Here is a 27,218-nt window from a genome sequence, read left to right on the forward strand (position 1 = left end):
CAGGCACTGCGCTTCCTGCCCCTCTCTCTTCCCTCACCCCCAAAATAGCTCCCTGAGCTCTCAGGCCAAGACCCTCCCATTGTGGGGGGCGGGGCAAGCTGCCCAGAGCTGGGCTTTAAAACCCCAGGCTGCTGGGGATCTCTACTCCCTGGCTGGAGGCACTGCCGAGACCGCCTTCTACCAGTCAGTCCAGCCCACCCTCCGGCAGCCATGTCCCGGCCCCTGTCAGACCAAGAGAAGAGGAAGCAAATCAGCGTGCGTGGCCTGGCTGGTGTGGAGAATGTGGCCGAGCTGAAGAAGAACTTCAACCGGCACCTACATTTCACACTCGTGAAAGACCGCAATGTGGCCACCCCGAGAGACTACTACTTTGCACTGGCCCACACCGTACGTGACCACCTGGTGGGCCGCTGGATCCGCACGCAGCAGCACTACTATGAGAAGGACCCCAAGGTGCTGCTTGGAGACCCCATGTGGGGAATGGGTTGGGGTGCCTTCCAGGGGGGCTGGGGGATCTTGACCAAGCGGCAGCCCTTCCTGAGGTCAGGGTTTTCTGCAGCAAAATAAAGGGTCCCTCCAGGCCCCTTCCTGAGGTTGGAGGATCAGGGTGCCAGGTGCCATGGGTGCCATGGGGGCAACCCAGGGGAAGAAACCTGGGGTGGGAGCAGTTTGGGGTTGCTCAGGTCAGGTGGGATGGTTGCACAGGCCCAGGGCCCACTCAGAGAGGGAAGGGGCTGCTGGTAGGAAGACCCCTTCATCCTGGGTTGGCCCCAAAGTGGAAGGATGTGTCATTGAATGTGTGTGTGGTATGCCTGTGCCGCGGGTGGGGCGCAGCGGGATCAAGTGTCTGTTGGGGTCATCAGTAAATGTCAGCAACCTGACACTCCTGGGCAGGGGTGGGGGAGGGGCGGGCGGGTGGAGCAGGGAGGGGCCCAGGAAACCAGGAGGCCAGGCATCACCAGCACCCTGGATCAGGGTGCCTCTTTGCACCCTTCTTGGGGCTGAGGTTTGAGGGCCAACAGGCATTGCAAGGACAGGAGGTGGCTGACCAGCTGTGAGTCATAATGTGACTGTGACCTTGAGAAAATGACTTTTTCTCTGGGCCTTGGCCTTACCCTCTTGAGGAGCACTTGGAAGTGCCTCTCTGTGTCCTGACTCCCTGATGGGCTGCTGAGGGGCTTGTGTGCCACGGAAGGGCTCTCACCTCTCCAGAGACCCGCAATCCCTGAGGCAGACACAGCCAGCCCCATTTTCCAGGTGAGGATACTGAGGCTCAGAGAAGAAAAGTCATGAGTCCAGAGTCAAAGGAAATGCTGGGATCAGAACCCTACCTGTTGGATCACAAAGTCTGAGAGAAGACAGGGCCAGGACAGGAATGGGGCCTAGAAGGGGGAAGGAAGCGTGGGAAATGCAGCCCAGCTGGGCCTGGCTGAATATTGGCCCGCAGCCCTGCCCCCATCCCCTACCCATCTGTCTCTCTGGGCAGAGGATCTACTACCTGTCTCTCGAGTTCTACATGGGACGGACCCTACAAAACACTATGGTGAACCTGGCCTTGGAGAATGCCTGTGATGAGGCCACCTACCAGGTATGTGTGTGTACTGTGGGGGATGGGTGTAGGGCAAGTCCAAGGGATTGTGGGATTTACCTGCTGGCCCTTGGCCCTGACCACTGCCACACCCTCCCCACTCTAGCTGGGTCTGGACATGGAGGAGCTGGAGGAAATTGAGGAGGACGCAGGGCTGGGCAATGGGGGCCTGGGCCGGCTGGCAGGTAAGTGGGCAGTGTGGCAGCAGGTGGGGTGAGCAGAAGGGTTTCTTTGTGCTGGTCCCTGACACCCATTTCCCTGAAAACCCGTAGCCTGCTTTCTGGACTCCATGGCAACACTGGGCCTGGCTGCCTATGGCTACGGGATCCGCTATGAGTTTGGGATTTTTAACCAGAAGATCTGTGGGGGCTGGCAGGTGAGCAGCCTTGGGCCTTGAACTTGTGGGTCCCAGTCATAACGGAGAGAACCCCCATTTTGTCATCCATCTCTGGATAGATTCAGAACGAGCCCCCGGCTGGATGGAAAGCATCACTGCCCCTTCCCCCTCCCCCCAAAGCCAGCTGGCCACTCCTGGAACAGGTGGTCCACACCTGGGGAATCTCTCAGACTCCCGCACACATACCATGTGTTACACATACCCATTGGCTATCCCACGGACTAAGCCCCCCACCAACACACCACAGCCCTTAGTTTACACCCTGAATAGGGCACACCAGGGCACCGCTCCTCCCCTACCCACTGCCTGCTGTGGGGTGAGCCTGAGTCTAACACTGCTTTCCTTTCTCCCTGGCCTGCCTCGGGCTCAGATGGAAGAGGCTGATGACTGGCTCCGCTATGGCAACCCCTGGGAGAAGGCCCGACCTGAGTTCATGCTGCCTGTGCACTTCTATGGCCGAGTGGAGCACACCAGCCAGGGGGCCAAGTGGGTGGACACACAGGTGAGGGAGAAGAAGCCAGGGAGTTGGGGGAGGACCTGGTGAGGGGAAAGGGGAGGAGGAGGCGTCTAGAGAAACAGGGAGATTCAGGGAAAGAGCCGGAGGCCACTGGACCCAGTGCTGTTTTACAATGGAGGACACTGAGGCTCAGAGAGGTTAAGTGACTTACTCAGGGCCACACAGCTGGTGCCAGGAGAGGCTGGAGACTGGGTCACAGGGGAGCCAGGGCAAATGCAGAGCCTCGGAGGAAGAAGAGAGACTGCCCTGCTCCAGTAATGGCCCTCGCCTGACCTGGCTCTTTCCCACCCTGCAAGACTCATCAAAAGAGTAATAATGGTGGCTTGACATCTGATCTGGGGCTTGACAGGAAGCAAAGCAACAGCCCTGAAAGGGGGACAGAAGGTAAAGTCTTGAGAGGTCAAGGTCAAACAGCAAGTTAGAAGGAGCCTCAAGCCCAACTAGGTGTCCGGTCCCAGTTTGGTCAGTCCTCTTGCTGTCGCTGCAGGTCATCTGCCTCCAGGTGGCTGCTCAGAAATCTCTAGGCTTTCAGAATTGGGCATTTGTCCCACTGTCATCCACAGTAAGGTCTGGCAGGGGCTTGGCTGCCTGCCTAGCTGTGCACTCCTGGGCCGGTCCCTCTCCTCTCCAAGCTGCAGCTTCCTCTCTCCTCCCATCAGGGGCAGCATAGTGTTGGGGGCGGAGGGCAGTGCCCCTTGGGGGAGTGCGTTTGCTGCTGTGTCTGCTAACTGGGGGAGGCGAGGCAGCATTAGTCACTGCTAATTAGCCCTGTGGTCAGTCAGGCATAAACCCCTTTGGACCGACTTGACTTGTGTGTCCCCTTCAGCTGGGCCACAGGGTCTCCCAGCCATTTCATGAGTCTGGAATGTTCTTGAGATTGTGCTCAAGCCAGGCAGGCCAGCTTATCCCCCTAACTGCAGAGGGGCCACCAGTTGAGCCCCACCTTGGCCCCTGGGCTCCTCAACAGCTGGGCAAGACAGGGCTGGGGGCTGGGGGGAGACATTGGGGTCTGAGTAGATGAGGTCCAGAGGTTGAAAGTTTTGGGCGTGGTCACCCAGAGTTGGGACAAGAACCAGAGGTTGGGAGTTGGAGGTGCCGGGACCTGGAGTTCCAGCTCTCAGGTCCCCATGAGTCAGACACAGCAGATGCCCAGCTCCTGGTGCCACTCTGGTGTCCCTGCAGGTGGTGCTGGCCATGCCTTATGACACCCCGGTGCCTGGCTACCGCAACAACATCGTCAACACCATGCGCCTGTGGTCTGCCAAGGCCCCCAATGACTTCAACCTCAAGGACTGTGAGTCCAGCCACTGGTAGTCAGCAGCACCCCCACCTGGCCCATGCTCAGCCCAAGCCTGACCCTGTCCTCTTTTGTCCCTTAGTCAACGTCGGGGGCTACATCCAGGCTGTGCTGGACCGCAACCTGGCTGAGAATATCTCTCGTGTCCTATACCCCAACGACAACGTACGTCACTCTCTGGGCTGGCGGGCAGGAAACCCCAGCGCCTGGGAGAGGGCTGGAGACAGGGAGGGATACTCGCTGGTGCCCTAGTCACATGCAGGGCGTCTTGCTGGCCCTTGTGTGTCCTGTTTCTCCCCACAGTTCTTTAAGTGGGAGGACGCCCAAGTCCTAGGGGCAGCTGGCTAGGGTCTGGCACTTAGGAGGAGCTGTTCCTCCATTCTCCTGGTCCTTGTATGATGCCCTCCTGCCCCTACCCCCATCACTACTTCTTGGTGGGAGCACACCCTTGGGTTCCAGAGGTGGGGGCAGTTCCCGGTCAGTAGTCCTGGTGTGGGCGGGAGTATATACTGGCCCCTCCCACAGCACAGTCACGCCACACCCCCATCACATTAACTTCCCCACTCCTTTGCTCTGTCCCTAGTTCTTTGAAGGAAAGGAGCTGCGGCTGAAGCAGGAGTACTTTGTCGTGGCTGCCACACTCCAGGACATCATCCGCCGCTTCAAGTCCTCCAAGTTCGGCTGCCGTGACCCTGTGCGCACGAGCTTTGATGCCTTCCCGGATAAGGTACCAGGCCCCAGGGGTGGCACCTGACATGGGTGCCATGGCCCCTGACCTCCAGCCTCAGCCTGCCCCACCCATTTTATTGATGGGGACGTGGAGGCTGGGGGCTGTGTGTGCGCGTGAGGTGACCTGCTCAGGATCCTCGGTCAACAGGCGTATAACCCGGGCTTCCTTCCCCTTCCTCCTCTGGGGCAGCCCCATGAGGGCCTCTGCCCCCACCTCAGCGCAAGAAGCAGGCCCTTGGAGGGGGCCCTCGAGGGGCAAAGGACAGTGGTCATGGCCTTGGTTTGCAGCCCAGACTGACCCCAGTGCCCCCTCCCCAACAGGTGGCCATCCAGCTCAATGACACCCACCCCTCCTTGGCCATCCCTGAGCTGATGAGGATTCTGCTGGACCTGGAGCAGCTGGAGTGGGACAAGGTGGGCTTCCGGACCCCTCCACCTCTGCCTGACCCTCTGTCTCAGGGTTCCCTTCCTGGTCTGGGGAGTGGAAAGATGTGAGCAGATGCCTCACAGAACACATGGCAGTGTGAGGCCCAGGGGGTGGGTGACCTGAAGCCTGGTGCCGCCGCTGCAGGGCCTGCGCTCCTGGCTGCGTGTGTGGAGAGCCCTAGGCTTAGGCCCAGGGGTCCTGACTCCTCATTTTGTCTGCCAGGCATGGGATGTGACAGTGAGGACCTGTGCCTACACGAACCACACGGTGCTGCCTGAGGCCCTGGAGCGCTGGCCTGTGCACCTAATTGAGACACTGCTGCCCCGGCACCTCCAGATCATCTATGAGATCAACCAGCGCTTCCTTAATGTGAGTGGACGACACATGGGGTGGGGGTAGGAGGTGGGCACGAAAGGCGTATACAGGTAGGCCCTGAGATTCTAGCAGAGAAAGCCAGGGCTAGAACTCGGGGGGTGTGGGGCTGCGACCCCGGGTCCGAGCTCTGGGCTCTCGCGGCACAGCGGGTGGCAGCTGCATTCCCTGGAGATGTAGACCGGCTGCGACGCATGTCACTGGTGGAGGAGGGTGCAGTGAAGCGCATCAACATGGCCCACCTGTGCATCGCTGGCTCGCACGCTGTCAACGGCGTGGCTTGGATCCACTCTGAGATCCTTAAGAAGACCATGTGAGACCTGCCCCCCAGACCCCACCCCACCTGATGGGCCCCACCCACCCAAACTGCAGTCGCTCACAGGTGCCGCCCTCACTACCCCTGCCCCTGCCACCCCCAGCAGTCCCCTTCCACAGCAAGCACAGCTCTTACAAGTGCCATGGCCTGGACATCCAGTCCTGTTCCTGGATGACTCCCTCTTAACACACGGCAAGCCCCCTTCGTTCCCAGACCCCTTTCATCAAGAAACCAGGTAGGGCTCCGGGCAGGGGACCTTCATCTCACACCCCCACAACCCTATCCTGCAGCTTCAAGGACTTCTACGAGCTGGAGCCATATAAGTTCCAGAATAAGACCAATGGCATCACCCCTCGGCGCTGGCTGGTTCTGTGTAACCCTGGGCTGGCAGAGGTCATTGCCGAGGTGAGAGGTCACAGTGAGGACCAGCTGGGTATGGTTCTGTAGGTGGCTCAATAGGTTCCATCTGAAGGGCTACTGGAAGGGAGCAGGGATTGGTACCAAGGCCTTGAGGGCATTGCCTGTCTGAGGAAAAAGCCAGGAGGAAGGCCTGCTGGGGTCCAGTGGGGTCAGCCATCAGAGCCAAGGTTGGGAGAGGAAGAGATGGACATGTGCCCATGATGCCCTAGCGGGAGGCTGGACAAGGAGAAGCTGTCTACAGAGGATGGGGTGTGGCTGACCTGGAATGGAACCCCTCTGTTAGGGAGGACAGAGGAAGCCATGGGCCTGACTGACAGCCATCTTCCCACAGCGCATTGGTGAGGACTACATCTCAGACTTGGACCAGCTGCGCAAACTGCTTTCCTATGTGGATGATGAAGCCTTTATCCGGGATGTGGCCAAAGTGAAGCAGGTGAGGAGTACTGTGACCTGAGACAGTTGCCAGGGCTGCAGTAGAGAGTGCTGGAGGGGCCAGGTGTGGGTCAGGAATGGCCAATAGAGCTCATCTCTCCTGCAACCTCAGGCCATTGGTACAAGTCACCTGGAGCCCATGGTGGGAAAGCATCATCTGACCTCACTGCAAGAGTTTTGACATTGCTTAGCAATGTCTGCCCTGGTGCAGGACTGGATGAAGGTGGCAAATGAGCCTTCTATCCTCTACCTTCCTGGGAAAGAAATGAGACTCTAGGAATTCCTGAGGCTGAGGCCTGTTGGTGAGCTCTCCCCTTTCCCCTGCCTTCAGGAAAACAAGATAAAGTTTTCTGCATACTTAGAGAAGGAATACAAAGTCCCCATCAACCCCAACTCACTCTTTGACATCCAGGTGAAACGGATTCACGAATATAAACGCCAGCTCCTCAACTGCCTCCATGTCATAACCCTGTATAACCGTGAGTGCTGGTTCTGCTCTGGGTCTCTGTTCACCCTTCTGTATACCTCCCAGCATATTACATATTACATACTTCCTAATCAATATCTCCTTTGATCTTGGGACAACTCTTGGGACATGGACCTATCCCCATTCCACAGATGGAAAAACTGAGGCTCGAAATGGGGGAAGTGACAGATCAGAGGTCAGATAGCAAGTGATTGCCCAAGTCAGGGCTACTGTCTCCCAGCCCGGGCCCTGGTTGGGTGGGTGTGGTCAGGAGCTCCTGCCCAGAGGGAGAACTGGCACACTCCATCCCTCTGTTTCTCCACAGGCATCAAGCAGGATCCCAGTAAGTTTGTTGTGCCTCGAACTGTGATGATTGGAGGGAAGGTGAGAAGCTGGGCCACAGACCAGAGCTTAGGGCCTTCAATATCTACTTGAGGTCAGCCTGGCTGGGTGGCAGAATAGGAGGCTGAGGGTTGGGCTGTGGAGCTGATGCGGCTGTGTCCCGCAGGCTGCGCCTGGGTACCACATGGCCAAGATGATCATCAAACTTATCACGGCCATTGGGGATGTGGTCAACCATGACCCCGTGGTGGGAGACCGCCTCCGCATGATCTTCCTGGAGAACTACCGTGTCTCTCTGGCTGAGAAAGGTGGGGGTGATGCCCAAGGGAGACCCTGGGAGGTTCTGATTAGTCCAGTCTCAGGAAGAGGTATTAGTCACCTCTTCCTGGGATATTGTACTTTAAAGACTCTGGAGAGGACAATGCTCAAATCATGAGGCTGTCTCCCTAATGGTAGAGTTCTGTGCAGTACAGGGTGAAATTATAGGGGAGAAGGTCCTTGTTGATGTCCCTCAAATCATACAGTGTAGTGGGGATGGACAGTCCAGGTTATGTCCCAGATGTGCAAGAATCAATCAGAGGTGGGGGGCGCGGTGTGAGGGAGACTCAGTTGATGAAGACCAAGGGCTGGTGGGGGGACTCTGAATGCAGCCAACCCTAGGACCAGCCCTAACTCCACAGTCCCCACCTGGGGTGGGGCTCTTCCTGGAGCTGAGCTTGGCCCCTGCTGCTGCCCCACAGTGATCCCGGCTGCCGACCTCTCCGAACAGATCTCCACTGCAGGCACTGAAGCCTCAGGCACTGGCAACATGAAGTTCATGCTTAATGGGGCTCTGACCATTGGCACCATGGATGGGGCCAACGTGGAGATGGCAGAAGAGGCGGGAGAGGAGAACTTCTTTATCTTTGGCATGCGGGTAGAGGACGTGGAAAAGCTTGACCAGAAAGGGTATGGACGTCAAGGGCTCCAAAGTTCACAGTCCATGGGCAGGAGGCAGCAAGGTGTGGCTACTGGAGGGTAGGACTGAGAATAAGGCATGCCTGGGAAGGCTGACCTGGGCTGCACAAGGTCTTAGTTGTGGTCAGGACGCTGGAAAACTTCTGAGGTAACTTATAATAAGGTTAATGTTATGGGAAACAAAAGAAGTAACACAGGACTGAAGGAAAAGGGATAGAAAATTATGTTAATCCTAGGAGGTATTTTATTTCTGGAATTGGAAGTAAAATTAAATTATTAGCTCCCTGGCAGCCATGGCAAAAAGGGAAATATGAACACAATAGTTACAACTGTGTTTTTGGTGAGAAATGCAATTCTTCAGAGGAGCCTGACGTTAACATTTATAAATTTTAGCTTAAAGTATTATTTTGTCTTATCATAAAAGCAATCCATGCTCATTAACTGGAAAAATACAAAACCACAAAGAATAAAGTAACTGTCATCCATATCTCATTATCCAGATTTATAGCCACAGTTCTACACATATATGTGTGTATGTATATGTAGTTTTTAAAAGTTGGGAATAATGTATATATATATATATATATAATTCAAATCCTGATACCAACATTGATGAGGCATTTTCCATGTCATTAAATAGCCTTCAAAATATTTTAAATATTTGTATAGGGTTCCATCCTATGGACATGCCATAACTTATTTAACCAGTTCAGTCTGGTCCAACATTAAGGTTGAGTTCCTGTTTGTTAGTATATATATCACTGTGATGAACAACGTTTTACACCCATGTCCACATCTCTGATTATTTCCTTAAGATAATTATTAGGAGGGGATATTTCTGAGTTAAGAAAGTACAAGTTTTTCTTGATATACATTGCCAAATTGTTGTCCAAAAAGTTGGTACCAGCTTACACTCCACCAGCAGCTTCTGAGAGCTGGGTTTAAATACTGAAAGGAATTTCTCCTGTGGGAAAGTTCAGACTTGGTCCTTTGGACAAGAAGGAGATGGGAATTGTTTTGAGTAAGTTCTGGCATGTTCAGAAGTAGGCTCCAGAAGGACAGTTGGCTCCAGGCTGGCAGCTGGGCTGGAGGGAACCAGTGGGGGCTGGCACCATGGTGCAGGGAGGGGCCAGTGCTGGGGCTGGGGATTAGAGACAGGGGCAGGCAGGCAGCCTTTGTTTCTGAGGGGGAAGGAAAGAGATGAGACAGGCCATGGGGAGAGTTTTGAGTCCAGGTGGCTGAAAGTGCTGCCCCAGAAAGTACAGCACCAGAGGAGAACGGGGTGTGGCACAACCGTGAGCTTGGTTGGACAGTCTGAGTGTAAGGACACTCCTGAGGATATACCTGTTGGCTCCTCCTGGAGCCTGAAGGTGAGGCCACAGATGGATGTGGGATAGAGGGTGAGAAAGCCCTTCCTGAAGGAGACAGTGTGTGGGAGCACTAGGGTTTGGTTTGGGGCCTCGGCTCTGACAGTTACCCTTCTGCCCTCTCCAGGCCTCAGAGTCCTCATCCACACAGTAGGGCATGAGAAGCTGAGCAGAGAAGGGAGAGGGCCTCCGGAAAGGACCTCCAGAGGGGTGTGGCAGCTCCAGGGAAGGCAACAGCTGGCTGGGCCTGGGTTTTAACCCTGGGGCTTGAGACTTCTGGGATACTCTGGAGGAGGAGCCAGAAACCCCTTTCCAGGGTGCTGACTGAGGCTCTCCCATTCTCAGGTACAGTGCCCAGGAGTACTACGACCGAATTCCTGAGCTTCGGCAGGTCATTGAGCAGCTGAGCAGTGGTTTCTTCTCCCCCAAACAGCCCGACCTGTTCAAGGACATTGTCAACATGCTCATGCACCATGACCGGTGAGCTGGCCAGTCAAGGGACTGTGCAGGCAGGGCTGCAGGGCTGCAGGGGACTCAGGCGGAGGGGAGGCTGGACAAGGGTCCTGGGCTGGTGTGACTTGGCTCCTTTGGAAAGAGCATTGCTCTCCTGGCCCCCAGAATTCCACCGGGACAGGATGGGCTTGGCCCCTGACCTCATGGAGCTTCCTGCCTCTCCATTCCCCTCCAGGTTTAAAGTCTTTGCAGATTATGAAGACTACATTAAATGCCAGGAGAAAGTCAGTGCCCTGTATAAGGTGAGAGCTCCTGGGCCAGGGGTTGGAAGGGCTTCAGTGGCCCTGGCTGGGATGAAGCGGAAGGTGGGGGCCCCAACCAGCAGAGTGAACCAAATTTCCTTTCTGGCCTATAGAACCCAAGAGAGTGGACGCGGATGGTGATCCGGAACATAGCCACCTCAGGCAAGTTCTCCAGTGACCGCACAATTGCTGAGTACGCCCGGCAGATCTGGGGCGTAGAACCTTCCCGCCAGCGCCTGCCAGCCCCTGATGAGATCTGAGCCTCCAGAGCAGACCCTGAGTCTGTTTGCAATCCCTTGGGCGAGCCCCAGCCCCTCATACAGAGGATGGGGTACTGGAATTAGATTGCTAAGCCTCTTCCTGGTACCCCCGATGTTCCCCCAGCGTCGTGGTCTCAGTGGCCAGCGTGACTAAGGACACTGCTCCCATCCTGCCTCCGGAGCCCTGCCCCTCCTATTACGGGTTTGACCAACTGCACCCACTCTCAATAAACTAATTCTCCTTGGGCGCCTCCTTACTCCTCCCTCTTTTGGGAAATATTTTTAGTTCTGGGCTGCACAACAGCAGCGGCGCAGTCACGGTGCCATACCCCCGCACCCTGCAGGTGCGTCCCCTCGGCGGGGGGGCGGCCCACGGGGGCGGGACCCGGGGCTCTCCAGCTCCCTTCCAGGCGTCACCCTCCACGCCTCTCCCTTCGTGCTGTGTCCATACTAGGTCAGCGGCCTGCCAGGCTGGCCGGGGGCGGGGCTCCCGCCTGGGTGGGGCCCACCGGGGTTGGGAGCTGGGACTTGGGCAGAGGCCTCCGGGACTACCGGGGATCCACGCTGTTGTGGGCAGGACTCCGGAGGGGGAGGAGCCTGTGGGTGGGTGGTGCCTTCTTGACTCCGCCCTTAGTCCCGCCCCACTGCGGCGTTTAAGGGTCTCTTAAGTAGGTGGCCACGCTCGGTCCAGAGTCTGGGGGAGTGTTAGGGCGGGGGACATTCACAGACCGTCCGGGCTAGGCCAGTGTTGCCTCCCACTCACTTAGGAGAAACTGAACCAGAAAGGGCCTGTTTCTAGTCCTTGCATTACCAAGATTGAGGTGTGGGGGAGGTTTGCCTCCCCCGGCCCTAAGGCAGGGAGGGGCAAGCCCGGGAAGGCAGGTTTGGGGCCGGTGGTTTCACAGTGAGTGTGTTTGGATCCAAACGGCCGGAAACGGTTACCAGCTCCCCGAGGCTCGGCTTGTGGGGACCCCAACGGCCTGCGGCTGCCCCTCCCAAGTTCCTGCCTGCTCGGGGCCCAGGCCTCCTGTCCTCAGTCTCCAAGCTGCGGGCACACATACTCGCCACTTGCAGCTGCCCCGTTTCATCTGGCCCCATGGGGAGCCAGGCTTCCGGGGGCCCCAATCCCTGCTGTGTGAACTAGAGCTCCCCCGACTCCAGCATCCCCAGACATCCAGGTCCTGTCTCCAGGTAGTCGCGTTTTCATTCGCCCTTCCCACAGGCCCCTCTTCCAAAAATGCTCCCTTGTCCTAGCCCCTCCCCCAGACTATCACAAGGACCCGCGGCCCCCACGCCTCTGATCTCCATCAGCCTGTGCCCCCTGCTGCCCGCAGGAAGACGCCCGGCCACGGGCCGGGTTAGCCCCGTGGGAACGGTTTGTCTCGAAAACAGGAACCCGGGCCGGGGGCTGGGCGGGGCGCCCCTTCCCCACCGCAGTCTGCTTCCTGCCCCTCCCAGCTTCCTCTGCCCAACACCAGGCAAGGCGGGGGGCAGAGGGGCGTCTGAGGTGGGGGGAGTGGGCTCTTGCTTTAGTTTCCCCTCCACGTCCGGCTCGGCCTGACCTCCGCCCACCCACTTTACGCGCGGCCAGTGGCCCAGCCCCTGCACGAGGCCCTGGCCTCCGGGGTGGCGCGGCAGGGGAGGGGTTAAGCTGCCGCAGGGACCGCGGCTTGCGGGACGACAGGGAGCCCCTGGTGGGGGGAGGCGCAGCCTGCGGTGCGAAGCCCAGTGCAGGGACGGGAGGGGCGGGGAGGGAGGGGAGGGGGCGGCCGCGGCGCGGGGGCGGGGCAGCGGGGAGCTGGGCCGCGGCGCGGATTGCTGGCGGGAGCCGCCGCCGCACTGCGAGGCCTGCGGGCGGGAGCGCACGGAGGTGGCGCAGCCGGGCCGTGTGGCGGCAGGTCCCAAGAGTGAGTGAGCAAGCGATAGCGGGTCGCCGAGCCGAGGACCCGACCCCTAAGGGCCTCCCAGGGCAGCGCAGGCGAGCTGGGGGAGGTGGGTGTATTGATGGGTGGGGAGTCTGCGGCTCCCGTCCGGGATAGGTGGGCGCTGCCGGAGAGCTGAAGCGCCCTGGACAACCCGCGGGAGGGGGCGGCATCCGCCGCGCACCTGGCTCGTCCCAGCCACGTCTCAGCGAGACCTTCCCCCGCGGACTTCCCATTTGACAGATGAGAAAATTGAGGCTCGGAGAGGCCAACTGACTCTCAAGGTCACACAAGCGAGGAAGTGGCAGAGCCAGGCGGGGGTGGCTCTGGGTAGCTCCTAGGAAAACTCCACTAGAGAACTCCATAGAGGAGCACCCTCTACACCCGCCCAGCCCGGGGGAGTAGGTGTAGGGGCGGGGTACCTTTCCGTGGGGCAGTGCTCTGCCAGCGTCCGGGGGTGCGGGATGTCAGGGCCTCTGGGGCCACAGGGCTGGCCCTGGACTGAGGATGAAGGCAGGGAGCGGTGGAATGGGCGTGTGGGCACACCCACGGGGGTGTGTGCCTGTGTGGGAGAATGTACATGTGTGTAGGTGCACTGTCTTGCGCGTGTGCACACGTGTGCGGATGTCAGCGCCGCTGTGGCCGCGGAACTTCAGGCTTATCTGGCTCTAGTGAGTCGCAGGTCGGGGAGGCGGCCCCATCAACTGGTTTGCAATTCTGGGTTAGAGAGATGGCTGTGTGTGCTCCTAGGGTTCATTTGTGCAGGTGTGTGCCGGGTTTGTGTGCCGTTGTGTGTGTGAGACAGAGGATGGGAGGCGAGTGCCTGAGGCCCGGGTGTACGTGAGCGGGGGCGTCTTGCACCCCACTGTGGGTTCCTGGCCTCGTGTATGGAATCATGGTCCCTGGATGAGTGACTATGATTCCGCCAGGGGCTGGAGTTGCTGGTGGAGTCTTACAGGCACTCTCCCCCTCCCCACGGCGCTAGCGCCCCCTTCTGGGCACCCTACTCTGTGTGTCCGAGTGTGGCCGGCCGCAGTGGTGAGCTCACAGTTCCACTGTGCTGTATGCGGCGCCTGGGTCTGGAGCTGGTGCTGGGGAGGAAAATGGCCTGCGGAAGGGCTGAGGCGGGACCCCCTGGGGCCTTCATGGAGGAGGTGGCTGGGGAGAGCGCAGTTCCCAGGCTCAGGCTTTCCGCTGACGCCTCTGGGCCTCTTCGGGTTCCCGGCTCTCCCCCAACCCCAGCCCCAGGAATGTTCTTCACTCCAGCCCGCCTCCCCAAGGGCAGGCCCCTGGGGGATGCCACGGCCCCGCCTCCCTCCCTGGGAGCCCGGGAGAGGGCGATACGGGCAGGACGCCTGGGTTCCTCCCTCTCCTCATCCCAGGGAGAAATTCCTCCGAGGTCCCCTCAGGCTCTGGGTTCCCAAAATAACCTGCGGGGGAAGGGAGGCTGTGGAGGGAGGGAAGCGGGAGGGGCGCAGAGCCGAGCTGCGGGGTGCTTGCAGGTGCCTCTAAGGGAGAGGACGCCTGGAGAAGAGGGCCTATGGGAGGCTGGGGCACCAAGCACCTCCCGGAGTCCTGGCTCATCTGCATCCCCGGGGAGCCCCTCGGCCCTCCCGCGACTCTGAGGGTGGGCCGGAAGCTCTCGGCGGGTCCGTTTCCCAACTAGTGGGTTGCACCATCCTGGGCCAGACCGTTTAACCCCGGGAGTGGCCGCGGTGGACGACTCCGCCCCTGCCCAGCAGGGGGCGTGCCCACCCCGCCCCGTTCCTGCCCGCAGGGCCTCTCCCCCGGCCCGCACCTCCGCAGACTCCCTTTCTGCCTCTCGCGGTACAGGGGTCCGGTCCGAGCCCTGTGGGAGGCTGTCGGAGCGCAGCTTGGCCCCAGCCTACCTGCACCAGCGGCCATGGCGGGCATCCTCGACCTGGACAAGGGCTGCACTGTGGAGGAGCTGCTCCGCGGCTGCATCGAAGCCTTCGGTGAGTGGTACGGGAGGGCACACCCAGCCCGAGCCTGGCCTGGAGCCTGAATCGTGCCCCTGCCTTCGAGGTCAGACCCCTGGCCCAGACTCACCCAGCTCTCCATCCTGAATCCTCTTTAACGAAGGCCCCCACTTCATAACAGGGTAGAGAGATCCACAAGCTTCAGAAAGATAGAATGTTTCCCTTCCCTAGTCTGTCGGCTTTGGAGGGAGGGACGGGTCCCCAGACTCTAACTGGAGGACCATTATCTGTCTCCCGAGGGATCCGCAGGAACTCTCCATCTCCGGCCTGGGAGCTGTTTCCGGCTGATGGGGGGCGTCGTTTCTGGTGCAGGGGTATCCCTTCCCCCAAGCACTCAGGAAATGACCTCTGGATTCTTGACCCCGGGGAACCCAGACTCCTTCCGCCCCAGCTGGTTCCCCTCTAGTCATGCCCCCGGCTCAGATGCTCCCTTCCTCCAGTTCCTTGGATCCTGTCTTTTTCTGCCATCCTACCTTTTTGTTCCAATCTGCCTCCTGGTTTTTGAGTCCTGGGAAAGCAGGAGGTGGGCGGGGGGCCAGATACCTGGAGGGCTGCGGGGTAGCGTTTAGGGACCTCAGGTGCGGGACGAAGGTTCAACCCATTTCTTTTTGATCCCTTGGAGTTAGATGACTCCGGGAAGGTGCGGGACCCACAGCTGGTGCGCATGTTCCTCATGATGCACCCCTGGTACATCCCTTCCTCTCAGCTGGCGGCAAAACTGCTGCACATATATCCTTCGCGGGCCTTGCCAAGGGCCCTGCAGTCCGAGGCTATGAGCTCCCAGATGCCCAGTCCACGCAGAGTAAGGGCTTCACTCCAGAGCGTGGGCCCCTCCTACGTCCCAGAATTCAAGCTTTGCCAGGAGGCTCTCTGGGGCCTAGGCTGCACCCCATCTTTCCTCAGGTCGCTGGACCCCCACCCACCTCCCAGCCCTAGTCTTGCTCTCCTCTTCCTTACAGTCTAGGACCTGCCCCCACTCCCAGCCCTTGTCCCGCCTCTCGCGTCTCTCCCAGAACCAGGTCCTGCCCTTGTCCTCCCCCAGAACGGAGCCCCCTTCCCACCCACGCACCTTCCCAAAGCCCAGGCCTCGCCCCTCCCTGCATCTCCTGTCCAGAGCTTTGGCCCACCACCGCCCTGCTCCCAGCATTTGTCTTAGAACCAGGCCCCGCCCTCAGCCTCCTTTCAGAGCGTGGCTCTCTGACTCCCTTTCTCGAATTAGCCTCCGTCCTTGTTTTCCTTAACTCTCCTTCACTTATCAACAATCCCGGAAGGACAACTCCAGTTCGCTGCAGGTGAAAACATGCCACCTGGTTAGGTGAGTCTTCCCTGGGGCTCTGTCCCCTTTACTCCCTTCTCCCAGGCTTCGGGCTGGCCTGCTGGGAGTTGGTCTTGCGGGTTTGAGCTCTGGCTCTGTCCCTCGTGCGTGTGCTACCACAGGCTTGCCTCTTCCTGGCTGGGGCCTGGGTGTTCTGATCTGCCAGTGGGGGTGGGGAAAGAAAGAGCTGGGAGAAGGGGAACAGTTTGAGGCTCTTCCTTCCTCTTTGGGGAACTACAATCCCAGGGGATGGTGGGGGGCTGCCTTGAGTGACCCCAAACTTTTGCCAGGTACTGGATCTCAGCATTCCCAGCAGAGTTTGACTTGAACCCAGAGCTTGCTGAGCAGATCAAGGAGCTGAAGGCTCTGCTAGACCAAGAAGGCAACCGCCGGCACAGCAGCCTCATCAACATCGAGAGCGTGTGCGTGGGGGGAGCTTGAGGGCTGGGGAGGGCACTTGGCATCCTACACCGTCTGTGCCTAATAAATGTTTGTTGAATTGAATGAGCGAGGGTCATGTCACTCTTGCTTAAAAACCTTCTATGGCTCCCTTTTGCCTTCAAAATGTCTCCACTGGGGATAAGGCTTTTCATAGTCTTGGGCCAGCTTGGCAGTCGTGCCTCATCTTCCGCAGCCCACTGCCCATCCAGGCACCTCATGCTGAGGCTGTGGGTCCACATGCCATTCTCAGTTCCTGCCTCCTTTCCCACCATGGTGCTCTGCTCATATTGTTCCCCTCGCCTCCCTCTCCATGTTGTCAAGACTCAGCTCTAGTGTGGAGTGTCTGTGGGCTCTTAGGGCTCAGGGCTCTCCTAGGGCAGAATTTGTTGCTCCCCGTGTTCCCCCATGGCACTGTACAAAGACCTGTATGCATGCCACTCTGTTCTGTGATTGTCTGTGTCTGTCTCCCTCAGCAGAGTGTGAGCTCCGCGAGGGCAGGAACCATGTCTTGCTCATCTCTGTACCCCCAACGCCTAGCACCGTGTCTGGCCAGAGTATGTCTTCCATAAACATGTGCTGAGTGCATGACAAGTGGGAGATTGCAGGATTTGCTGGGCCAGGAGATCAGTGTCCAGGACAATGCCTCGCATTGTGTAGGTCCCCAGCTTGAGTGGTGTGTCTGTGTGAGTGGGAGGCCACAAGGGATGGGGTGTCTCAAGCAAGGGCTCACTGCCCCTGCCCCCCCAGCCCCACCTACAAGTGGAAGAGGCAGGTGACCCAGAGGAACCCCGTAGGACAGAAAAAGCGCAAGATGTCCTTGTTGTTCGACCACCTGGAGCCCTTGGAGTTGGCGGAGCATCTCACCTACTTGGAGTATCGCTCCTTCTGCAAGATACTGGTGCGGCCTGAGGGCCTTTGTTTTGGTCAGGGGTGGAGTGTGGGCTGGGGAGGGAGTCCCAGGAGAGGCAGAGTCCCTGGGGTAGGTGAGGGGTTTCAGTGCAATTACCAAAGGGCAGCTGGAGAGTGAGGCGTGGCTACTGGGGAGGGGAGGGGCCCGAAGGGCACTGAGCCCGCTTCTGACCCCAGTTCCAGGACTATCATAGTTTCGTGACTCATGGCTGCACAGTGGACAACCCCGTCCTGGAGCGATTCATCTCCCTCTTCAACAGTGTCTCGCAGTGGGTGCAGCTCATGATTCTCAGCAAGCCCACAGCCTCACAGCGGGCCCTGGTCATCACACACTTCGTCCATGTGGCAGAGGTGCCTGCCCTCCCCCACCCCCACCTCCCCCATGGCCAGCAGAGTGAGTCTCCACTGCCTCTTCTGAAAAAGTAGCTCACTGTCTCCCTCCTCTCCATTTGCCCCCCAGAAGCTGCTGCAGCTGCAGAACTTCAACACGCTGATGGCGGTGGTTGGGGGCCTGAGCCACAGCTCCATCTCCCGCCTCAAGGAGACCCACAGCCACGTCAGCCCTGAGACCATCAAGGTGCCTGGGGCCGGGGGGCCAGGGGAGTAGCCTTGTCAAACCTTGGGGCCAGCCTTTCCAGGTCTGGCCTCACTGAGAACTCCCAGCAGCGCTGGGGTTGGGTTACTTCTGTCCCCATTTGATAGGTGAAAAAACTGAGGCTCTAAGGGGCTTGATGCTTCTCCGAGCTTGCCCATGGAAGTCGCAGAGTTGGGGATCACAGGTCTGCTGCCTCCAAAGCGTGTGCTTTCTTCTCTTTTTATTTTTTACCATACTGGGTGAAATACATATAGGGAAGTATTTATAAGACAAATGTATGTTTAAAGAAAAATTATAAAGGAAATGCCTGCATAACTACCACCCCCATCAAGAAAGAGAATATTGCCAGCCCTGAAGCTCCCAGCACTTTAGAGCATAACTACGCCCCCAGAGATAACCAAAGACATGACTTGCATAGGATTCTGACCTTGCTTTTCTTTATAGCTGTCCCACCTATGTATGCAGCCCAAAACAATGTGGGGTTTTTGTTGCTTGTTTTTGAACTTTCTATGAATGCAGTTGTGTTGTATATTATTTTATGTCTATTTTCATTCTTACAGTGTATCATGTAGAGCAACTGTTCATTCATTTCCATTGCTATGTAGTATTTATTTGTTAGTCCACCCAGTTTATGTATCGACTCTACTGTTGAACATCTGGGATTTTTCCAGTTTGGGCTGTTGGCGAATGACGCAGCTGAACACTTTCTCCTAGAGCACTGTCCTGTGCTGCTTTGCCTCCCTGAGCCTCAGCTTCTTCTTCTGTTAAATGCTTGTGATAATCTGTGCTCAGGCCAGGTGTAGAGGTGTGGTATTTGGCAGTGGGTGTTGCCTTGAACTCATGACCTGTGAACTCTGACTCCTAGGGGCTAAGGGAGCCAGTGTTGGGGGACAGTGAGAGAGGATTTTAACCTTCCACCCATCCCTGACTCTGACTCCTCATCCTTTCCCACATTTCCAGGGCTGATGGGGGAGGCTAGTTGAGCTAGTGATGCGTGTGTCTGTGTGACCTGTGCCCTTTGTCCTCTCTGCTCCCCCAGCTCTGGGAAGGTCTGACAGAACTAGTGACAGCAACGGGCAACTATGGCAACTATAGGCGCCGGCTGGCAGCCTGTGTGGGCTTCCACTTCCCCATCCTGGGTGTGCACCTTAAGGACCTAGTGGCCCTGCAGCTGACCTTGCCTGACTGGCTGGACCCTGCCCGGACCCGGCTTAATGGGGCCAAGATGAAGCAGCTCTTCAGCATCCTGGAGGAGCTGGCCATGGTGACCAGCCTTCGGCCACCAGTGCAGGCCAACCCTGATCTGCTGAGCCTGCTCACGGTGAGGGACCGGGAGCAGGAATGCTGGGGGTTTGGGCACCAGGGTTGGCAACCACGTCTGGCTTTGAATTTACACAAAGCTATGGACTTGGCCTTGGGCTCAACGTTCTGGCCAAGGAACTGAGATGCAGCCTGGGCTCCGGGGTTTGGAGTAAGCTCCGAGGTGTGTTCCAGGCACTGGATGGGGCTGTGGACCAAGGTCTGATCTTGAGACTGGCACGTGCCTTTGTGCTGGGCTTGCGGCTGGGCCTTGGTCTTGGGTCAAGTTCCTGGCAGTAGGTCATGTTCAATGTTTGGAGCCAATATCTGGATTCTGGGTGCAAGGGTGGTTTCCAAATATGGCCCTGAACTCTGGGTTTCTGGGCTTGGCCTGCTCTCAGTTTTGAGGTTTAGCATAGGAGCTGGGGTTCTAGTCTAGGTTCTAGACATTGGGCTGGAACTTGGGTTTTTGGGTTCACAGTGTATTCTTAGCTGTTTCTAGGCTCTGCATTGGAATCAGGGTTGAAATCTGAGAGCTGGATTCTGGATGCTGGGTTGGGTTCTAGGTTGTGGGTAAATTTCAGAGCTCTGGGCTGGCTTCTGACCAGTTTCCTGGCTGAGATCTTGGCAGTGTGTTGTGTGTGTTCTAAGATGGCCTTTGTCCTGAGTCTAGCTTCTGTACTGGGCTTGGGGCTGAGCTGTGGCCTCTGTGTGGACCTGTGACCTTGGGTTCTGGGCAGTGGGGGCCTGAGAGCAGCAGGGGCCAGTGGTGTGATCAGATCCATGTGTCCCAGGTGTCTCTGGATCAGTATCAGACGGAGGATGAGCTCTACCAGCTGTCCCTGCAGCGAGAGCCACGCTCCAAGTCCTCGGTGAGGGAGGGCGGGAGTGCCTGCGTGCCCACGCTGCCCATCCTCTTCCTCCCCTGCCTCTGCTCTGCCTGCGAACCCCAGCGTATGAGGGCAGGAGAGGCTCCTAGAGGCTACCTCAGCCTTCCTGCATGTCGGGCGGGCGCCCTTCTCCTCGGGGCGTCCCCCCTCTGCTCTCCTGGTGCTGGGCTCCCTCACCTCTGGGCCTTGCTCGGGCCTGACCATCCCCACAGCCAACCAGCCCCACCAGCTGCACCCCACCTCCACGGCCCCTAGTGCTGGATGAGTGGACCTCCGCTGCCAAACCCAAGCTGGATCAGGCGCTCATGGTGGAACACATCGAGAAGATGGTAGAGGTGAGACCCTGGCTGTGGGCTCTGGACCTGACGGGTCGGGGACACAGGCCCACAGTGGTCAGTCAAGGCTGTTTTTGCCAAGGCACCATCCTGTGAGCCACCACCAGTGCCAGCACTCAGTCTCCAGAAGGCATGGGGTGGGGGTGGAGTGGGGGGTATGTAAAACAGAGGTGGTTGGGGGACAGCCACCCACATTTGAGACCCCTTCAAACATGGACTTAGAATGTGGGCAACATGGGGCTGCTGCTCCTTTTATTCTCCTGCCTCTGTGTCCCTCTGTGTACCCCAGTCTGTGTTCCGGAACTTTGACGTCGATGGGGATGGTCACATCTCACAGGAAGAGTTCCAGATCATCCGTGGGAACTTCCCTTACCTCAGCGCCTTTGGGGACCTCGACCAGAACCAGTGAGGAGGGCTGGGGGCTGGGGGAGAGGGAAGGCAGGCTCACTTCCCCCCAGGGTTTCAATTTCCTCCTGTGCAAGATGAGGCCATTGAACCAGATGATCTCAGCAGAGGAAGCTACCAGTGTGGGGAGGGCTCTTATTTGGCGGGGAGGCGGCCAGCTGTGGAGGCATGGGGTTACCCCACTCATTCAGGCAGATGGGGGGCTCCACCTGAATCCTGCAAAGACTGTGGCCTGGGGACTGTTGCTACATAAATGGCGTTTTATTTGTGGAGCTCACAGCTGGCAAAAAGTGTGGGCAAGTTGAACTCCTGGGTAGCCTGTTTTAATGAATAGAAAAGAAAGGCCTGTAATTAGCAGCACCCACTCGCTTATCAACAGTTCACATGCTGACAATTTGGACAAACAGCTGGTTCTCTGGAGTAGGTTAAACATGCCCCCTGCATCCATGTTCATACCTGTTTTGCTGAGTAGACAAAACTCCAATTAAAACTGATAGTCATTTCAGGGGGAGTTATTTCTTAACATTATCCATATTTCAAAAATCTGGATTTTTTCCATATAGCAAAAATCTGTGGTGAAAAGAATTCAGGTGGTAAAATAGATTTATGGTGAAAACAGTGAATAAAATAAGAAGTGAAAGTTCCCTTCCTCCTTTCCCCTGTGTAGAGGTTATTATCATTAGAAACATCATTAGCAGTGTTACTGGTTGGGCAACGCCTGTATCCTTCCAGTCTTTTTTTTTTCATGCATGTACAAGTTAATACTGATTTTGCTTGTCTGTGTCTGTTTCATGGAAACAAACAAGATGATGGTATAAACGTGGCTCTGCCAGTGGAATTCACTGTATAGTAGCTTTGTTTCTCCATAAGACAAGAGTTCCATGTTATCGGCCTGAATTGGTGGGTGGATTTTTTTTTCAGGCAACACTTTCAGTGAAGGTGCAGCCCGTGGAGACCTTTGAGGCCCCAGCTTCATGCGGGGATCTCAGGCTTAACTCCCCACCTCCCGCAGGCCCCAGGCCTGGTGCCCGGCCCCTAGCTGGGCATCAAAGCCCAGCACCTAACTTACCAGGAGAGAGACCAGCAACCCTGTCCCTGGGCACTGCAGTGACAGGCTCTAACTCACTGCCTCAGCTGGAAGCTCCCTCTTTGTTTCTGGAACTTGGGGGGTTCCATTTCTTTTCTTGCAAACTTACTTATGCATTTTAAGCTATGTTTGATATATTTGAACCAGCATCTAGGTTCATAGCAGTAGGGTTTTCAGGTGTGTGTATATGTGTGTGTTTCAAATGACTGTCCTGACGGAACTGCATGTCTTGCTTTTTATACTTGTTTCATTTTCCACTCACCCCTTTGTCATGGACATCTTTCCATGCTGATTCATGCAGAACTCCCGCATTCTTTAGAACAGCTGCCGAGTTTTCCACTGTGTGGCTGGGCCATCACTCACGTCACCATTCTCCCGCTGATGGACGTGGAGACTTCCCAGGTTTTTGCTATTAATATACACCATGATGCTGTGAACATCTTTGTACCGATGCACTCAGGCCACTATTTCTGTAGGAGTAATTCCTAGAAGTGGGATAATTGGATCAAAAGATATGCACATTCTAAATTAGGAGGGAGACTGCCAAAGTGACCGCAGGCAAGGTTGTGCCAGCTTGCACCCGCATCAGTGGTGAACAAGTGCCCGTTTCCCCACTTCCTTGCCAACGGTGGATGCTATAATAAGATTTACAATTTTGCCCATCTAATTGGCAAACGGTGTCTTGGTTAAATTCTCCTTTCTTTAATACCAGTGGGAGTAGGATATCTTTTTATGTTTCGACTGGCCACTTATATTCCTTCTGTTAATTGCCTGTTCATATTCTTTGTCCATTATTCCACTGGGTTTGTTGGTCTTTTTCTCATTGATTTTTAGAATCTCTGTTAATGGATATTAACCCTTTGCCACTGAATGTGTTTGCAAATATTTTCTCCTAGTCTGTCATTTATGTTGTCTTTTTCCATATAAAATTTTTAAAAAATGTGTGTGCTCAATATGTCAGTCTTTTCCTTTATGGCTTCTCAGATCTGTGTTACATGTATAAAGGCCTTCATCCCCACAAGATTACAAAATTATTATCTTATACCTTCTCAGATACTTTGATAATTAGATTTTTCACATTAGGGTGCTCAATTCAGTGGGAATTTAGTTCCCATGCACAGTATCCAGTAGGAATTTAGGTTTATATATTTTGTTCAATGGCCACTGTCCCAATGCCCTAGTGAGTTTAAGAACTGCCTGGATCACATCATGGAGCCCCAAATACAGTGGGTGGGAATGTCCAGGAAGGACCAGCCCTGACAGAAAGAGCTCCTGGTGGCCCAGGACCGATTGGCTACACAGACACTGTTGTTTTAAAAGCTTCACGTGCACTCATTTAATCCTCACAAAAAGCCTCTCAGGTGTAGGCACCGTCATTATCCCCATTTACAGAAGAGGAAGCTGAGGCAGGTCACACCGCCAGGGAGCAGGAGAGCTGGAATTTGAACTGAGGTCCTTTTCCAGAGTACAGGCTCTCTTCTAAAATATGTTAATAGGTGAAAGAAGAGTTCTGTGGGAAGCCCTGGGGGATTACATGCGAAACCTTGATTACAGGTGTCTTTCTGGCAGGATTATGCAAGAGTGAGGCGAACACAGCTTTTCCCAATCTTAACTGGTCCCGGAACTCATCAGAGATCTCTTAATTCTCAGGACTCCTGACTGGTGTTCCGCAGAGCTCACTTTGGGAAACGCAGGCTGATAATCCCACGGGAAAGTGCACAACCCTTTTAGGTTACACAGCAACTCTGTGAAGTGGGCAGGGCAGGAATTAATGATCTTTCTGGGGAGGAACCCAGGGGAAGTGACTTGCCCATGGCAACAACAGCCGAAGCTACTACGTCTGTCTGCCCGACCCAAGTCTAGTGTCCTTTCTCTTCCCTGCACCAGGGGTCCAAAATAGGAGCTTGGTGAGGGCCTTTTACTTGATGTGCTCCGCAGTGGGACGGTTTGGGCGCGTGGCGGGTGGTCTTGGGGAGGCGCCGCCCTCCTGAAGCGCGCCCCCTCCCCGACAGGGATGGCTGCATCAGCAGGGAGGAGATGGTCTCCTACTTCCTGCGGTCCAGCTCAGTGCTGGGCGGCCGCATGGGCTTCGTACACAACTTCCACGAGAGCAACTCCTTGCGCCCCGTCTCCTGCCGCCACTGCAAGACCCTGGTGAGCCTGACACCCCTCCGGCCCTGGCCCCTCCCACCCGCGTCCCGCCCGCCCCGCTCCAGCCGGAGCCTCCTCTCCAGGGGCAAATCTTAATCAGTTCCAGCTGCCTGGCCTCTAGTTCTTCTGTGCCTAAAGCTGAGGGGCTCTAAAGCCCCAGGGAGGGCAGGCCCAGGTCCCGCCCTTGAGAAGGAAGAAGTAGAGTCATCACCTCTACATCCCTTCCCGCCAGCACAACTTCCTCCTCTATTTCAGATCCTGGGCATCTACAAGCAGGGCCTCAAATGCCGAGGTGAGCAAGGCTCCATGGGCTGAGTTTTGGGGAAGAGGTACTATCCGGGTGGGGATTCTTATTTGGGTGGATCAATGGTGAGTGAAGGAGTGAAGTACTGTGGACACAGACGCATGGTGATTATTTGCGAAGGGAATATCCTATGAGGGCTTTTATTTAGGTGAGGTAGCTGCCCAGGAACAGAGCACTTTGGAGAGGGCATAGACGGAAGAGACCACTTTGGAAGGAAACACTTCTTATGATGGGGCAGCCACTCAGGAGCAAAGGAACCAGGGAGAGGGCAAGCCTGGAAGAGCAGGGATGGAGGGTGTTCTGACCGCGGGCGCTGGCTGCCTCCCCCAGCCTGCGGTGTGAACTGCCACAAGCAGTGCAAGGACCGGCTGTCCGTCGAGTGCCGGCGCCGGGCCCAGAGTGTGAGTCTGGAGGGGTCTGCTCCTTCACCCTCACCCACACCCACCCACCATCGCGCCTTCAGCTTCTCCCTGCCGCGCCCGGGAAGGCGGGGCTCCCGGCCTCCAGGTGAGAGGGGGTCTCATTCTGTATTGGCCTGTGGAAAGAGGGAGGCAGGGCTATTGGGACGAAGTGTTAACTGATCCAGGATGGAAACCACTCCAGAGTTTGTGATTCTGTTATTTTGATGGGGTGATGAAGAAGGCTTGGACAGGTAAGGGTGCCAGAGGGTGGCCAGGGAACCTTCAACCTTCTGAAGCGGAGGAGGAATAATATATAAAGAAGAGTAAAAGTGGAAGAGGCTTCAAGATTCCAGTTGCACTCTTATTTTTGTTTGGGGGGTTGAAATGAGTCAGAGGGGGAATTAGGTGAGCGATTTGCCCATATTTCCCCTTACGGCTGGTTGGAGACTATTCTGAGAAAAGTCCCTTGCTCCAAAAATCTCCCAGCGGCTCTCTTGGGGACTCTGGTGGTTTTGGGTTGGTTTGATGAATGACAATTCCTCAAATGATTATTTTGCTGAGAACAGACTGAACAACAATGTTAAACTGGGATCTAAGTTGACCACAATCGTTCAGACTGGCATATGTCCTCAAAAATAGAGGCATGAGTAGGGCAAAAGTCCTCAAAAATAGAAAAGATAAAACCATTTGCATCGAGCCTTCCAGAAGTGCTGGGGTCTAAAATGTGAAACGCACACAAAATTGACATTTAAGCAAACTGCACTGACAAATCTGTGGCTGTGAAAAAGCTGTGGCAGAAAGAAAACTTAGAAAAAGGGCCTCAAAAATTGGGCTGTTTGGTCATTCAGTGAATTGATTTTTGGTGGATTGGCTGCTTCTGGGATGCAGTGGGGTGCCACCTATAGGTGGGGGAAGGGCTGCTGAAGGCATGGGGACCCAGGAGTTGGTCCTGTGACCCCCCCCCTGCCTGCAGAGATCCGAGAGGAGGAAGTACAGGAAGTGGAGGATGGTGTGTTCGACATCCACTTGTAATTGACGGTGAGTCCTCTCAGGGGTGTGTCAGAGCCTCCCCACTGAGGGCTGGGGGCGTGGGGGGCGGTCAGCAAGACTGGCACTCTGTCCAGATGACGCAGGCCAAGTGGCTTCTATTTCTTTGTGGCGGGTCTTCCTCACAACCTGTTTTTCTCTTCCCAGCTGTTACTGGATCAAGCACTCATGCCTGCCTTGGAGAAAAGACTTGGACCAAAGCAGGGAGCTTGGGGTGCTGGGCCTGGGGGTGGGTGTGAGGGTGGCATTCGACTGAGCAGAGGGCCAGGGCTGGTGTCCCTAAGGTTGTACAGACTCTTGTGAATATTTGTATTTTCCAGATGGAATAAAAAGGCCTGTGTAATTAACCTAGACCATCAGAGCCTACCTCGTTGGGGGGCAGGGGAGGGTTCCTGCAATCATAGCGATTAGAACCTAGGAGTCTAGAACTTTGTAGTCAGAGAATCTTGGGAGATCTGAAGTCTCGTGTCTGGAATCTTAGGAGGACTAGAATCCTGGAGGCTAGAACCTGAGAACCATAAAACCTTGGAACATAAGACTCTAGGGAGGGCCTAGAATCTTGAGGAGTCCAGAAATCTTGGGGTCTAAAAACTTGAAACTAGCGTGTCTTTGCTCCCAGAATTTCTGGGCCCTGTGGTTATGTCTAACCATAGCCTTCAGCCCACAGTTGAAATTGCCTCACTTGACAGGTGGCCTTTGAGCCCCTGCTTGAATGCTTGCCAGCAATGGGGAGCTCGCTGCAGAGAAATGAGGGAGGGAGTGGGCAGTCCAGAGTGCTGGCTGTGGTGGAAGGAGGGTCTGCGTGCTTGCGTGCCTCAGGGTGGGGGCTCTGCTCCCTGGGTTTGCAGCCTCCCTGCCTGGTGCTGCTGCCAGCCGGAAGCACAGCGACTTCCAGAGGAAATGCATATTGATCCTGCTCTCAGCCTCCTGTGGCCTCTCCCAACCCAGCTCTTCCCTCCTCAGTTTGCAACACTGTGAGGTTCTGGGGGTCACTGCTACCTGAGGAAGCCTAAGGCCACTTCTAAGGCTGGTCTGGGTGAGGAGGGTGGACTGGGGTCATCTAAAGGTTCTAAGGCTGGGCCAGGATGCCCCTGGGGTCAGGAGACTTCAGACAGCAGTCCTGAGAGTAGGAGCTACTTCCTCAGCCCCCCAGGCTGTGGCATGTCCTCTAGTCGCTGTGGGTTGTCCTGGGGGCGGAGGCCTGAACACACTGACTTCTACTTGAAAGCACGGATCTAGGGGCCCGATAATGGTCTCTGGCCCCTCACTCAGGTTCCCTGACCCCATGTCTGTCTCTCCCTTTGAGACCCTGCACCTCTAGCCTGCTCCTCATTTGGGTCATCTCCTTCTTTCACCCTGTTACTTCTCAGCTGCAGCTCTGGCCCCTGTTGGGCTCCCCAGCCCTGTCCCCACTGGGTCCCCAGTACTCCCCTCCTTCCCTCCTTTGCCCCCTCCTGCCCTTCCCCCTCTGTGAG

General features: G+C 56.4%; 2 protein-coding genes across 9 annotated transcripts; both read left to right on the forward strand.

Moving 5' to 3' along the window:
* The first annotated feature begins 134 nt into the window (after positions 1-134).
* PYGM (glycogen phosphorylase, muscle associated) lies at positions 135-10,889 on the forward strand. Of its 2 annotated transcripts, XM_036927631.2 has the most exons (20): positions 136-453; positions 1,487-1,588; positions 1,695-1,773; positions 1,861-1,964; positions 2,356-2,487; positions 3,685-3,796; positions 3,882-3,964; positions 4,383-4,526; positions 4,850-4,942; positions 5,178-5,324; positions 5,477-5,640; positions 5,934-6,048; positions 6,395-6,496; positions 6,827-6,974; positions 7,287-7,345; positions 7,470-7,611; positions 8,044-8,251; positions 9,973-10,107; positions 10,316-10,382; positions 10,496-10,889. In XM_036927631.2, exons 1-20 carry the CDS (start codon positions 211-213, stop codon positions 10,640-10,642), a joined length of 2,526 nt encoding a protein of 841 aa, XP_036783526.2. In that variant the 5' UTR covers positions 136-210; the 3' UTR covers positions 10,643-10,889. The 2 variants fall into 2 exon arrangements, 1 of the variants encoding a protein (XP_036783526.2); XR_005033105.2 differs by lacking the exons at positions 8,044-8,251; positions 10,496-10,889 and having other exon boundaries at positions 135-453.
* A 907-nt stretch (positions 10,890-11,796) lies between these two features.
* On the forward strand, positions 11,797-26,096 carry RASGRP2 (RAS guanyl releasing protein 2). 7 transcript variants are annotated; one of them, XM_057506942.1, is made up of 17 exons: positions 11,797-11,820; positions 14,398-14,540; positions 15,191-15,293; positions 15,817-15,879; positions 16,170-16,301; positions 17,068-17,218; positions 17,407-17,580; positions 17,690-17,806; positions 18,864-19,145; positions 19,918-19,995; positions 20,226-20,348; positions 20,638-20,753; positions 23,853-23,994; positions 24,247-24,283; positions 24,626-24,802; positions 25,670-25,734; positions 25,891-26,096. In XM_057506942.1, exons 2-16 carry the CDS (start codon positions 14,468-14,470, stop codon positions 25,726-25,728), a joined length of 1,827 nt encoding a protein of 608 aa, XP_057362925.1. In that variant the 5' UTR covers positions 11,797-11,820; positions 14,398-14,467; the 3' UTR covers positions 25,729-25,734; positions 25,891-26,096. The 7 variants fall into 7 exon arrangements, with proteins under 7 accessions (XP_057362925.1, XP_057362926.1, XP_057362923.1 ...); XM_057506943.1 differs by lacking the exon at positions 11,797-11,820 and adding an exon at positions 12,098-12,120; XM_057506940.1 differs by lacking the exon at positions 11,797-11,820 and adding an exon at positions 12,228-12,358.
* The last annotated feature ends 1,122 nt before the right edge of the window (positions 26,097-27,218 follow it).

Source organism: Manis pentadactyla, chromosome 9, assembly GCF_030020395.1.
Source record: "Manis pentadactyla isolate mManPen7 chromosome 9, mManPen7.hap1, whole genome shotgun sequence".
Lineage (NCBI taxonomy): Eukaryota > Metazoa > Chordata > Mammalia > Pholidota > Manidae > Manis > Manis pentadactyla.